This window comes from Pan paniscus, chromosome 7, assembly GCF_029289425.2.
Source record: "Pan paniscus chromosome 7, NHGRI_mPanPan1-v2.0_pri, whole genome shotgun sequence".
In the NCBI taxonomy this organism is placed as follows: Eukaryota; Metazoa; Chordata; class Mammalia; order Primates; family Hominidae; genus Pan; species Pan paniscus.
The window spans coordinates 161,687,820-161,700,321 of NC_073256.2; the positions used below are offsets into that span (position 1 = coordinate 161,687,820).

Here is a 12,502-nt window from a genome sequence, read left to right on the forward strand (position 1 = left end):
TAATTGTTTTTATTTTGAAGTATAATACACATACAGAAAAATGTACACGTTAACTGTTCAGCTTCATGAATAATCACACAGTAAGCCTATGTATTTATTCACCAACCAGGTGAAGAAATGGGACATTGACAACACCCAGGGGTGGCACTCTCAAGTCCCTCAGAAGGGGTGACTTCTAACAATAGAAGATAGTGTTGCTGTTTCAGGATGTTGTACAAAGAGAATTGTATGGTGTAAATAATTTTGTATCTGGCTTCTTTTCCTCAGTATTCTCTTGGTGAAATTTATACATATAGTACAGCTTATTTATTTTCACTCCCGTGAAGGATTCCAGTGAATTATCTACTACAGTGATTCATTTTGCCTGTGATGGGTAAATGGCTATACCCAGTATTTAACTGTTAATGCATAAGCCACTATTAACATTTGTCCTTTACACAGTTAGTGTTTACCTAGATGTAGAATTTTGGGTTATAAAGTATGTATGTGTTCAAGTTGCATAGATAAACCCTTCTGTTTTTCCAAAGTAGCTGTTTATACCCCAATTTATACCCCACACCTTATGTCTCACAAGTGGCTTATGAGCATTATTGCTTCATGTCCTCACCAACATTGGTTGGTCTTTAATTTTAGCCATTTTTGTGGGTATGTTATGAGGTCCTGCTTTGTTGCCCAGGCTGGTCTCCAACTCCTGGGCTCAAGCAATCCTCCCACCTTGGCCTCCCAAAGTACTGGGATTACAGGCGTGAGCCATTGCACCCAGCCAGAAGTCATCATGTTTTCAATGAAAATATTGGAACATGATTGCAAGTTGAGGCCGTGGTTGGTCCCTGCATGTCATTCTTTCAGTCCATGGTCCAGAGAGCTGTTTCTCGTGTTAGACACCAGGCCATCTCAGTTTAAGTGGCTGGGTATAAAAGTCTGAGGTATCTTAATATGTTGCTTTCTTGTCTTCTAGAATCTGTTACTGCTATTGATAACTCATTGATGACTATCTGATTTGACTGTGATTTTCCTTATACATGATTTGGTCTTTTCTGCCTAGATGCCCAAAGGATTTATATATATATATAAATTCTTTGCATATATATAGACACACACACACACACGCATGCATGCCAGGATTACAGGCTGTTTTATATCTTAAAACCGGAAATTTTACTGTGTCTCAGTGTTGGCTATTCTGAGTTGATTTCCCCCCCAGGTCCATAGAGTGCGCATTCAGCATTTGCGTCAATTCTGTTTTATCTCAAGAGACCTTGTTTTTCAGTCATAGCATTTCAGTACCCCCTGACTTCGGAAGCCTTCTCTGGGATTCCCTGTTACATGTGTGTTGTGTCATTGTTGCCTATCTTAGATACTTTTATAAATCAAATTTTTGAAAGGCTTTTGGCCTCCAGTCATATTTTCTTCCAGAATTTTATTTTCTAAAATTGAACATAATCTTCAATAGAAATGCAGTAAAATGCATAAATCTTAACTGTATACTTGGTGACATCTTACACATTGTTCACCCATATGACTACCACTCAAATCAAAATGTGGAACATTTTTCTAAAACCCAAAAAGTTTTCCTTGTATTTATTTTCAGCTAACACCTACACCTACTGTTAAGAAGTGACCTCTTTTATGAGGTCACAGCGCAGGCTTGTGCTCTGTCGCCCAGGCTGGAGTGCGGTGGCACGCTCACAGCTCACTGCAGCCTTGACCTCACGGGTTCAAGGGATCTTCCTGCCTCGGCCTCCTGAGTGGCTGGGACTGCAGGAGTGTACCCGGCCCACCGTTATGACTTCTGTCACCATAATTAATTCTGCCTGCTGTTGAGTTCCATGTAGATGGGCTAGTTGTAGGAGGACCCTTCGTGAGCGTAGGCATTCACTGAGCACGGTGCTGCTGTCAGTGCACTCTTCTTTACTGCTAAGTTGTATTCTGTTACATTTTCTGAATTTAAAAGTTATTTGTTTTCCTGTTAATAGACACTTGGGTTGTTCATGTTCTTTTTCTTTTTTTTTTTTGAGACAGAGTTTCGCTCTTGTTGCCCAGGCTGGAAGGTAGTGGCACGATCTCGGCTCACTGCAACCTCCACCTCCCGGGTTCAAGCGATTCTCCTGCCTCAGCTTCCTGAGTAGCTGGGATTACAGGCGAACACCACCACACCCGGCTAATTTTTGTATTTTTAATAGAGATGGGGTTTCGCCATGTTGGCCAGGCTGGTCTCGAACTCCTGACCTCAGGTGATCCACCCGCCTCGGTCTCCCAAAGTGCTGGGATTATAGGCATGAGCCACCGTGCCTGGCCTTTTTTCTCATTTTAAATTGTCCTCTTTGCCAGACACGGTGGCTCACGCCTGTAATCCCAGAACTTTGCGAGGCCGAGGCAGGTGGATCACCTGAGGTCAGGAGTTTGAGACTAGCCTGGCCAACATGGTGAAACCCTCTCTCTACTAAAAATACAAAAAAATGCCAGGTGTGATGGCACACGCCTGTAGTTCCAGCTACTCTGGAGGCTGAGGCAGGAGAATTGCTTGAACCCGGGCGGCAGAGGTTGCAGTGAGCCAAGATTGCATCACTGCGCTCCAGCCTGGGCGACAGAGCGAGATTCTGTCTCAATTAAAAGAGAGAGAAAAGAAATTAAAAAAAAAAAAAAGGAAGTTCCCTGGTGAGTAAATTGATGAAGCACCTTTTCATATGCTTATTGACCTTCAGATATATTTGCGTATATATGTTGAAGTTCCTTTTCAAGTCTTTTTTTGGGGGGTTGGGGGGGGCCGGTTGTTGTTTTTTTGAGATGGAGTCGTGCTCTGTCACCAAGCCGGAGTGCAGTGGTGCGATCTTGGCTCACTGCAACCTCCGCCTCCTGGGTTCAAGCAATTCTCCTGCCTCAGCCTTCCAAGTAGCTAGGACTACAGGCGCTCACCACCATGCCCAGCTAATTTTTGTATTTTTAGTAGAGACAGGGTTTCACCATGTTGGCCAGGATGGTCTTGATCTTCTGACCTCGTGATCTACCCACCTTGGCCTCCCAAAGTGCTGGGATTACAGGCGTGTGCCACCACGCCCGACCCCTGTTCAGGTCTTTTGCCCATTTTGATTGATTTATAGAGAGAGGGTCTCACTACGTTACCCAGGCTAGAGTGCAGTGCTGTGATCATAGCTTACCACATCCTCGGCCTCCTGGGCTCAAGCGATCCTTCTGCCCCAGCCTCCAGAGTAGCCTGGGTTACAGGAGTGCACTACCATGCCCAGCTGTTGTTCATTTAACAACTGGGTTGTTTGTCGTTTTATTATGATTATTTTGTAGTGTTCTTTATTGGATACATAGAGACATAAATATATGTTTTTATGATTAGTACCTTTATGTTTAAGAAACCTTTACCTGCTCAGAAGTCATGAAGATATTCTTCTATATTTTCTTTTAGATGCTTTATTGTTTGAGCTTGCAAATTTATGTCTGTGATTCATCTTTTACTAATGTTTGGGTGTGGGTGAAATGTAGGGGGCAAGGTGTGTTTTTTTTTTTAATTACTTTTTTTTTTTTTTTTTGAGACAGAGTTTTGCTGTTGTTGCCCAGGCTGGAGTGCAGTGGCGCGATCTCAGCTCGCTGAAGCCTCCACCTCCCAGGTTCAAGTGATGCTCCTGCCTCAGCCTCCCGAGTATCTGGGATTACAGGCACATGCCATCACACCGGCTAATTTTGTATTTTTAGTAGAGACAGGATTTTGCCATGTTGGTCAGGCTGGTCTCAAACTCCTGACCTCAGGTGATCCGCCCGCCTTGGCCTCCCAAAATGTTGGGATTACAGGCATGAGCCACCACACCCGGCCTGCAAGGTTATTTTTATATGGATGTCCAGTTGTTCCAGTCTCACTTGTTGAAAAGACTTTACTTTCTCCATTGAATTGCTTCTGTGCCTTGGTACAAGGTCAGGTAACCTTATGTATTAATGTAACAGCTGCAGTAACAAAGTACCACCGACTGGTGGGTGGGTTTTTTTTTTTTTTCTGTTACCCTGATCTCTGTTTTATCTTCATGTGCATTTTTCCTGTGTGCCTGTCTGTATCCCTGTATCCCCCTTTTATAAGGGTACCAGCCATATTGGATGAAGGGCCCACCCTACTCCAGTGTGACCCCCTCTCAACTTATTAATTCTGCAGTAACTATTTCCAAATAAGGTCACATTCCGAGGTACAGGGGTTGGGATTTGCACATACGAATTTTGAGGCCACAATTCAACTTATAGCATCATATGTTAGTGGGTATATTTCAGGACTCTATTCTTTCCTTACACCAATATCACACTTTTTTTTTTCTTTTTTCTTTTTTGAGACAAAGTCTCACTGTGTCACCCAGGCTGGAGTACAGTGGCGCGACCTTGGCTTACTGCAGCCTCTGTCTCCTGGGTTGAAGCGATTCTCCTGCCTCAGGCTCCTGAGTAGCTGGGATTACAGGCATGCACCACCACGTCCGGCTAATTTTTGTGTTTTTAGTAGAGACAGGGTTTCACCGTGTTGGCCAGGCTGGTCTTGAACTCCTGATCTCAGGTGATCCACCTGCCTCAGCCTCCCAAAGTGCTGGGATTACAGGCATGAGCCAATGCACTCGGCCATTTTGTGTGTGTGTGTGTGTGTGTGTGTGTGTGTGTGTGTGTGTTTAGTGGAGACGGAGTTTCGCCATGTTGGTCAGGCTGGTCTCAAACTCCTGGACTCAAGTGATCTGCCCGCCTCAGCCTCCCAAAGTGCTGGGATTATAGGCCAATATCACATTTTCTCAGTTGTTTTAGTTTTATCCTAAGGCTTTAAATCTGGTAGAGGATGTCCTTCAACTTTATTCTTCTTCAAGATTGTTCATCCCCATTGAAAAATCGTTAGTATAGGCCGGGCACGGTGGCTCAAACGCCTGTAATCCCAGCACTTTGGGAGGCCGAGGCAGGCGGATCACGAGGTTAGGAGATTGAGATCATCCTGGCTAACACGGTGAAACCCCGTCTCTACAAAAAATACAAAAAATTAGCCGGGCGTGGTGGCGGGCGCCTGTAGTTCCAGCTACTTGGGAGGCTGAGGCAGAGAATGGTGTGAACCCAGGATGCAGAGCTTGCAGTGAGCTGAGATGGTGCCACTGCACTCCAGCCTGGGCGACAGAGTGAGACTCCGTCTCAAAAAAAAAAAAAAAAAGAAAAAAGAAAAATTGTTAGTATAAAAGAAATCATGGAAGGGCACAGTGGCTCACACCTGTAATCCTAGCACTTTGGGATCCCGCAGCAGGCAGATCGCTTTATCCTAGGAGCTTCAGACTAGGCTGAAAAACATGGTGAAACCCTGTCTCTACTAAAAATAAAAAAAGCCAGGTGTGGTAGCATGCATCTGTAGTCCCAGCTACTCTGGGGACTGAGGTGAGAGGATCACCTGAGCCCAGGAGGTCGAGGCTGCAGTGAGCTGTGACGGTGCCACTGCATTTCAGCCTTGGCTACAGAGTGAGACCCTGTCTCAAAAAAAAAAAAAAAAAAAAAAAAGGGAAGGAAATGTAGAAACCACATAAAACAAATGTGTGACTTATTACATATCATTCTAAGACAACAACATCAGATCTACCACCAGGTCTTCTGGATTGAAGTTGCCACCGAGACGCCCCTCCTTGCATCCTATTCCAGTCACAGTTCTTCACTCCCCAACAAGTAACAGCTATCCTGATTTTTATAGTAATCACTCCCTTATGATTAGCTGTGTCCACTTTAAAAGCCTACCTATGGCCGGGTGCGGTGGCTCACACCTGTAATCCTAGCACTTTGGGAGCCTGAGAGGGGCGGATCACTCGAGGTCAGGAATTTGAGACCAGCCTGGCCAATACAGGGAAACCCTGTCTCTACTAAAAATACAAAAATTAGCCAGCGTGGTGGCAGGTGCCTGTAATCCCAGCTACTTGGGAGGCTGAGGCAGGAGAATTGCTTGAACCTGGGAGGGGGAGGTTGCAGTGAGCCGAGATTACACCACTGCATAAACAGGCCCTGTGAGGTGGCTCACACCTGTAATCCCAGCACTTTGGGAGGCCAAGGCAGGCAGATTACTTGAGGCCAGGAGTTCGAAACCAGCCTGGGCAACATGATGAAACCCCGTCTCTACTAAAAATGCAAAAATTAGCTGGGTATAGTGGCGCACACCTGTCCCAGCTACTCAGGAGGCTAAGACATGAGAATCGCTTGAGCCCAGGTGGCAGAGGTTGCAGTGAGCCAAGATCGTGCCACTGCACTCCAGCCTGGGTGACAGATGGAGACTCTGTCTCTCTCTGTCTCTCTCTCTCTCTCTCTCTCTCTCTCTCTCTCTCTCTATATATATATATATATATATATACATTCAAATTTATATAGAGATAATAATGTATAAATATATTTTTTACATAGATTTAAGTCTTTTTTTGGAGGCTTGACCATTGATGATTTTGTTTTAGTGTGGTAAAATACATGTAATATAAAATTTAGCATCTTAATCGTTTTTAAGCAAATGCTTCAGTAGTGTTAAGTACATTCTCATTGTCAGGCAACTGTCACCACCATCTGCCTCCACAACTCTTTTCATCTTGCAAAACTGAAACTCCGTGCCTGTGAAACAGCAACTCCCCATATTTAAGTCCCTCATAAGCTACAGGTTCCCCTCCGTTCTTCTCTTTCTCTTATAATTTATCTGTAGAAGAACCTGGCTGTTTATTCTGTGGATTTGCTCATTGTTGAGTTTTGCTGACTGCATTGTCAAGGTGCAAGTCAACATGTTTCTCTGCCGTCTGAATTTCTAGCACATTGGTAGCTGGATTCAGAAACAGATTCAGACTCAAGCTCAGTCCCTTGGGCAAGACGATAGGGGTCATGTGATATGTGGTATTCTCTCCTTTGAACGTCAGTCTTAGCAGCATTGATGCTGAATGCCTGTATCCATTAATTAATTAATTGGTGGGAGGATGATACTATAATTCTATCATTTATTTTTCATTAAGTGGAACACCTTGACAAAGAGATACTTGCCCCAGGTACCATTTGCTTACCCAGGGGTATGGTTCATATAAGAAAGGCAGGGTTGGCCGGGCACAGTGGCTCACGCCTGTAATCCCAGCACTTTGGGAGGCGGAGGCAGGTGGATCACGAGGTCAGGAGTTCAAGACCAGCCTGACCAACATGGTGAAACCCCCCCTCCCTACTAAAAAATACAAAAATTAGCCAGGCATGGTGACGCGGGCCTGTAATCCCAGCTAATCCAGGAGGCTGAGGCAGAGAATCGCTTAAACCCAGGAGACAGAGGTTGCAGTGAGCCAAGATTGCGACACTGCACTCCAGCCTGTGCGACAAGAGTGAAATTCCGTCTCAAAAAAAAAAAAAAGAAAAAGAAAGGTAGGTTCAGCCCTTGATTCTTTTGTGTTTTTATTTATCAGTTTTCAAGGTAGTGGATTGGTTTCCTATCACCCTCCAGAGGTGGTTTGGAAGGACGCATTTGATGGCTTCAATCCAGAGCAGTCATCACCATCACCGAAGCTCAGATCGTCTTGTCTTTGGCAAGCGGCAGCCTCTTGAGATCTGAATCCCTCTGATATGGCCCTGCTGGTCTTTGGCAGCTCATGTTTTAGGCTTCTTTCATCTGTTTCTTGCTTTAGACCTGGAATTGGCCATTTCTACAAAAATAGCCCTGGTTCCTTTTAGTGAGAAGCTGTCTTGTTTTTTTGTTTGTTTGTTTGTTTGTTTGTTTTTGAGATGGAGTCTCACTCTGTCGCCCAGGGTGGAGTGTAGCAGCTCAAACACGGCTCACTGCAACCCTAACCTCCTGGGCTTAAGGGATCCTCCTGTCTCAGCCTCCTAAGTAGCTGGGACTTGCAGGTGCACACCACCACACCTGGCTAATTTTTCTATTTTTTGTAGAGATGGGGTCTCACTATGTTGCCCAGGCTGGTCCTGGATTCCTGGGCTCAAGTGATCCACTTGCCTCGGCCTCCCAAAGTACTGGCATTACAGGTATGAGTCACTGCACCTAGCCAAGAAGTTACCTTTTAAGACAGTAGTCTGTTTCTGGAGGGCTCGTTACTTCTGGATGGTTACTATTCCTGGGCCTTTTCAGTAGACAGAGCTAGGAAATATCTCTTATCAGTAGATAGATAAAATACCTTATGAGTTCATGTTGATACTTCCAGTTCAACATATGGACCTCAGAGATTTTTACCTCTCTTCTGTTACATATATATTTTTTTTTTTTTTGAGACAGTCTTGCTTTGTTCCCCAGGCTGGAGTGCAGTGGTGGGATCATGGCTTACTGTAACCTCTGTTTTCCAGGTTCAAGCGATTCTCATGCCCCAGCCTCCCTACTAGCTGGGACTACAGGCATGTGCCACGACACCCAGTTAATTTTTGTATTTTTTAGTACAGATGGGGTTTCACCATGTTGGCCAGACTGATCTTGAGCTCCTGATCTCAAGTGATCCACCTGCCTCGGCCTCCCAAAGTGTTGGGATTACAGGCATGAGCCACCGCATCTAACCTCTTTTCTGTTACATCTCTATCTCTGTTCTCAGGAATCCAGTTCTCAAGGTTAATAGAATTGGACTATCCCATAATTACCATTTGTTTGATCTCGTTACACAGGCAGCACTAACACCAGAATAACACTGATGTTGCCATCACCAGTCACATGACTGAAACATGAGGACTGCCCTGCACGTGCTGCTCCACAGCCTGCTGATCTAACAGCCGTGCCCTGCGTCTGTTGTTTGAGTCACCATGGCTGTTACATCCCGTGCTCTCCCTTCTCTGCCTTCTTGGTGTTGGTTCTGCAGGCGACTGCCCATGTGGCCCTCAGCCTCATCCTCTGTTCATGGCTCTCTGCCACTCTTGTTGTCCAAAGCTCTTTCTCTGTAGGTTCCATGGGAAAAGCTCATGGGAACATGATCCTCGACCTCATGCTTGCTGATCATAGTTTATTGTGCCTTTTATAGTTGATGGTTTTGCTGGTTATAGGATTCTTGGCTGACATTTCCTTGAGTGTCTTAAGTTATTCCATATTCTTCTGGCAGAGAGTTGCCAGATTTAGCAAAAACAAATAAACAGGATGCCCCAAATATTGTGTGGGACATTTTTGTACTGAAAACATGATTTGCTGGGCTGGGAGCAGTGGTTCGCGTCTGTAATCCCAGTACTTTGGGAGGCCAAGGCGGGCAGATCATTTGAGGTCAGGAGTTCAAGAACATCCTGGGTAACATGGTGAAACCCCGTTTCTGCTAAAAATACAAAAATTAGCTGGGCGTGGTGGCGTGTGCCTATAATCCCAGCTACTCAGGAGGCTGAGGCAGGAGGATCACTTGAGCCTGGGAAGCAGAGGTTGCAGTGAGCCAAGATCACACACTGCACTCCAGCCTGGGCAGCAGAGCAAGACTCCGTCTCAAAAAAAAAAAATTATTTATTGTTTATCTGAAAATCAAATTTAACTGAGCATCTCATATTTTATCTGGCAACCCTATTCTGGCATAAAGCATTGTTATCGAAGTCTGATGATAATCTAATTTTCTATCCTCTTAGATGCCGTGGGGTTTTTTTTTTGTTTCTTTGTTTTGGTTTTGTTTTCTGATGTCCAAAAGATGTTCTTCTTTCTCTTTAAAACACAGTAATTTCATAGAATATCCTGATGTTGGTCCTGCAGTGCCCTGCAGTTGGGACAGAGCCCTGCTCCTCACCACGGCCTTTCTGCTCCCACCAGCTCCCTGGGCCAAGCTCCCACCAGGGATCCCTCCTTGGCCACACTCGGCTGCCTGATGTTGGAGGCTCTTCCAGCCTGGAATCATCTTTCTGTGGCTCCCACATAGCCAGCTCTCTTCCTTTGAGTCTTAGCTTCAGGGTCACTTTTCAGAATAGCCCTTGGTGTTGACCCCCTTCTTCCAATGCAACACCCCCATGAATATGTTTCTCAGCCTCTCGTCTGCACCTCTCCTGATGCTGCCACAGTGTGTGGTGATCTTATTTACTGTCCAGTTGTCTTTGTGTCTTTTCCATTAGGACATAAGCTACTTGAGGGCAAGCCCCATCTGCCTTATAAAGGGCCTAGCAGGGAGTTGGCCTCCCCATAAACTTGAGGAGTGAATAAAATATTGCAGGTAAACCCCGGTGCATGTGAAATGTTATCGGTGACCGTAACTTTTGGTTTTTCCTTGGTGCTTTTTAGTTTGTTTGTTGTCTTGAATCTCAGGGACATGGGCCTGCATGGGCCCAAATCCTCAGCCACACCCTGGCTTGCTTGTGTTCTGCATTCTCATGTGGGGCCGCGGCCACCCCAGCCATTGTTCGTTCCCTTTGTCTCCTCTTCTGGGAGGCAACTGCTCATGGCTCATGTCCATTTTTCTATTGGGTTGTTCGTTTATATTCTTTAACTTTTTGTATTAGGGTTCTCTAGAGGGACAGAACTAATAGGATACATGTGTATATGAAGGGGAATTTCACGATCACAGGGTCCCACAATAGGTGGTCTGCAAGCTAAGGAGCAAGGAAGCCAGTCCCAGTCCCACAGCTGAAGAACCTGGAGTCTGATGTTGGAGGGCAGGAAGCATCCAGCACGGGAGAAAGATGCAGGCTGGGAGGCTAAGCCAGTCTAGTCTTTCCACATTCTTCTTCCCGCATTTATTCTGGCCATGCTGGCATCTGATTAGATGGTGCCCACCAAGATTGAGGATGGGTCTGCCTTTCCCAGTCCACTGACTCAAATGTTAATCTCCTTTGGTGACACCCTCACAGACACATCCAGGAACAATACTTTGCATCCTTCAATCTAATTAAGTTGACACTCAACTATTAACCATCAAACTTTTTAATCTTTTATTGGGAAATACAAATACAGGTTGATTGTCTGTAATCTAAAAATTAGAAATCACAAATGTTCCAAAGTTCGAAACTTTTTGAACACTGACATCATGATGAAGATGACCTTAACACTACAGGAAATGTACAGAAACACCGTGGTGAGTGTGCGATGGGCTTACTGAAGAGCTGGAGCAGCAGGACACGTAACAGAGCAAGAAACCATGGCAGTGTACAAAATCAGAGTGATGTCTAAGACAAAAACCATTGTTAGTGAGGCAGATGACCCTGGAGGAATCACTTTAAAAAGCATCTGGCAGAATGCCCCTCCTCCCTAGAGGACCACTTCCTGGTCCCTCAGCTGCATCTGAGGTTTCTTCTCACCTAAAAAATGAAACACAGGCCGGGCATGGTGGCTCACACCTGTAATCCCAGCACTTTGGGAGGCCGAGACCGGCAGATCACGAGGTCAGGAGATCGAGACCATCCTGGCTAACACGGTGAAACCCCATCTCTACTAAAAATACAATGAAAAGTAGCCGGGCGTGGTGGCGGGCACCTGTAGTCCCAGCTACTCAGGAGGCTGAGGCAGGAGAATGGCATGAACCTGGGTGGCAGAGCTTGCAGTGAGCCAAGATTGTGCCACTGCACTCCAGCCTGGGTGATAGAGCGAGACTCTGTCGCAAAAAAAAAAAAAAAAAGAAAAATAATGAAACACGGGCTGGGTGCGGTGGCTCACGCCTGTAATCCCAGCACTTTGGGAGGCCGAGGCAGGCGGATCACCTGCGGTCAGGAGTTCAAGACCAGCCTGGCCAACATGGTGAAACCCCCATCTCTACTAAAAATACAAAATTAGCCGGGCGTGGTGGCACATGCCTGTAATCACAGCTACTTGGGAGGCAGGAGAATCACTTGAACCTGGGAGGCGGAGGTTGCAGTGAGCCGAGATTGCACCATTGCACTCCAGCCTGGGCAGCAAGAGTGAAACCCTGTCTCAAAAAAAACAAAGAGCCTGGCGCAGTGGCTCACGCCTGTAATCCCAGCACTTTTGGAGGCTGCGGTGGGCAGATTACGAGGTCAGGAGAGCGAGACCATCCTGGTTAACACAGTGAAACCCCATCTCTACTAAAAATACAAAAAATTAGCCGGGCGTGGTGGCGGGCACCTGTAATTCCAGCTACTCGGGAGGCTGAGGCAGGAGAATGGCGTGAACCCAGGAGGCAGAGCTTGCAGTGAGCTGAGATCACACCACTCCATTCCATCCTGGGCAACAGAGCAAGACTCCGTCTCAAAAAAATAAGAAGAAGAAACACAGTGTCCAGTGTCTTTGCCATCAGTACTCAACAGTCTTGTTTGTGAGTGGAGACTGGAAGCTGCTGTTGATTGCTGCTGCAGCTGTTTAATGGCTGCTCCAGGTGTTCTGGTGGTCCCACTGTTCACTTGGTTACCCTGAACACATGATGTCTTCATTGTATTAATGGTATGTCATATTTTTTACTGCTTTTTTTTTTTTTTTTTTTTTGAAATGGAGTCTCGCTGTGTCGCCCAGGCTAGAGTGCAGTGTCATGATCTCAGCTCGCTGCAACTTCCACCTCCTGGGTTCAAGCGATTCTCCTGCCTCAGCTTCCCGAGTAGCTGGGATTACAGGCACCTGCCACCACATCCGGCTAATTTTGGTATCTTTAGTAGAGAC

General features: G+C 45.8%; 1 protein-coding gene across 28 annotated transcripts in view; it reads left to right on the forward strand.

Moving 5' to 3' along the window:
- MROH1 (maestro heat like repeat family member 1) overlaps positions 1 to 12,502 on the forward strand; it is a 111,817-nt gene that overhangs the window by 52,095 nt on the left and 47,220 nt on the right. Inside the window, exon 13 of one of the 28 annotated variants that reach the window (XM_055116089.2) lies at positions 8,611 to 11,661. The exons of the other annotated variants lie outside the window; for them this stretch is intronic. Within the exon in view, the coding sequence (XP_054972064.1) occupies positions 8,611 to 8,660 (50 nt within the window). The 3' untranslated portion in view covers positions 8,661 to 11,661. Of the gene's footprint in view, positions 1 to 8,610; positions 11,662 to 12,502 lie in introns of those variants that run through there. 28 annotated transcript variants of the gene reach the window in all.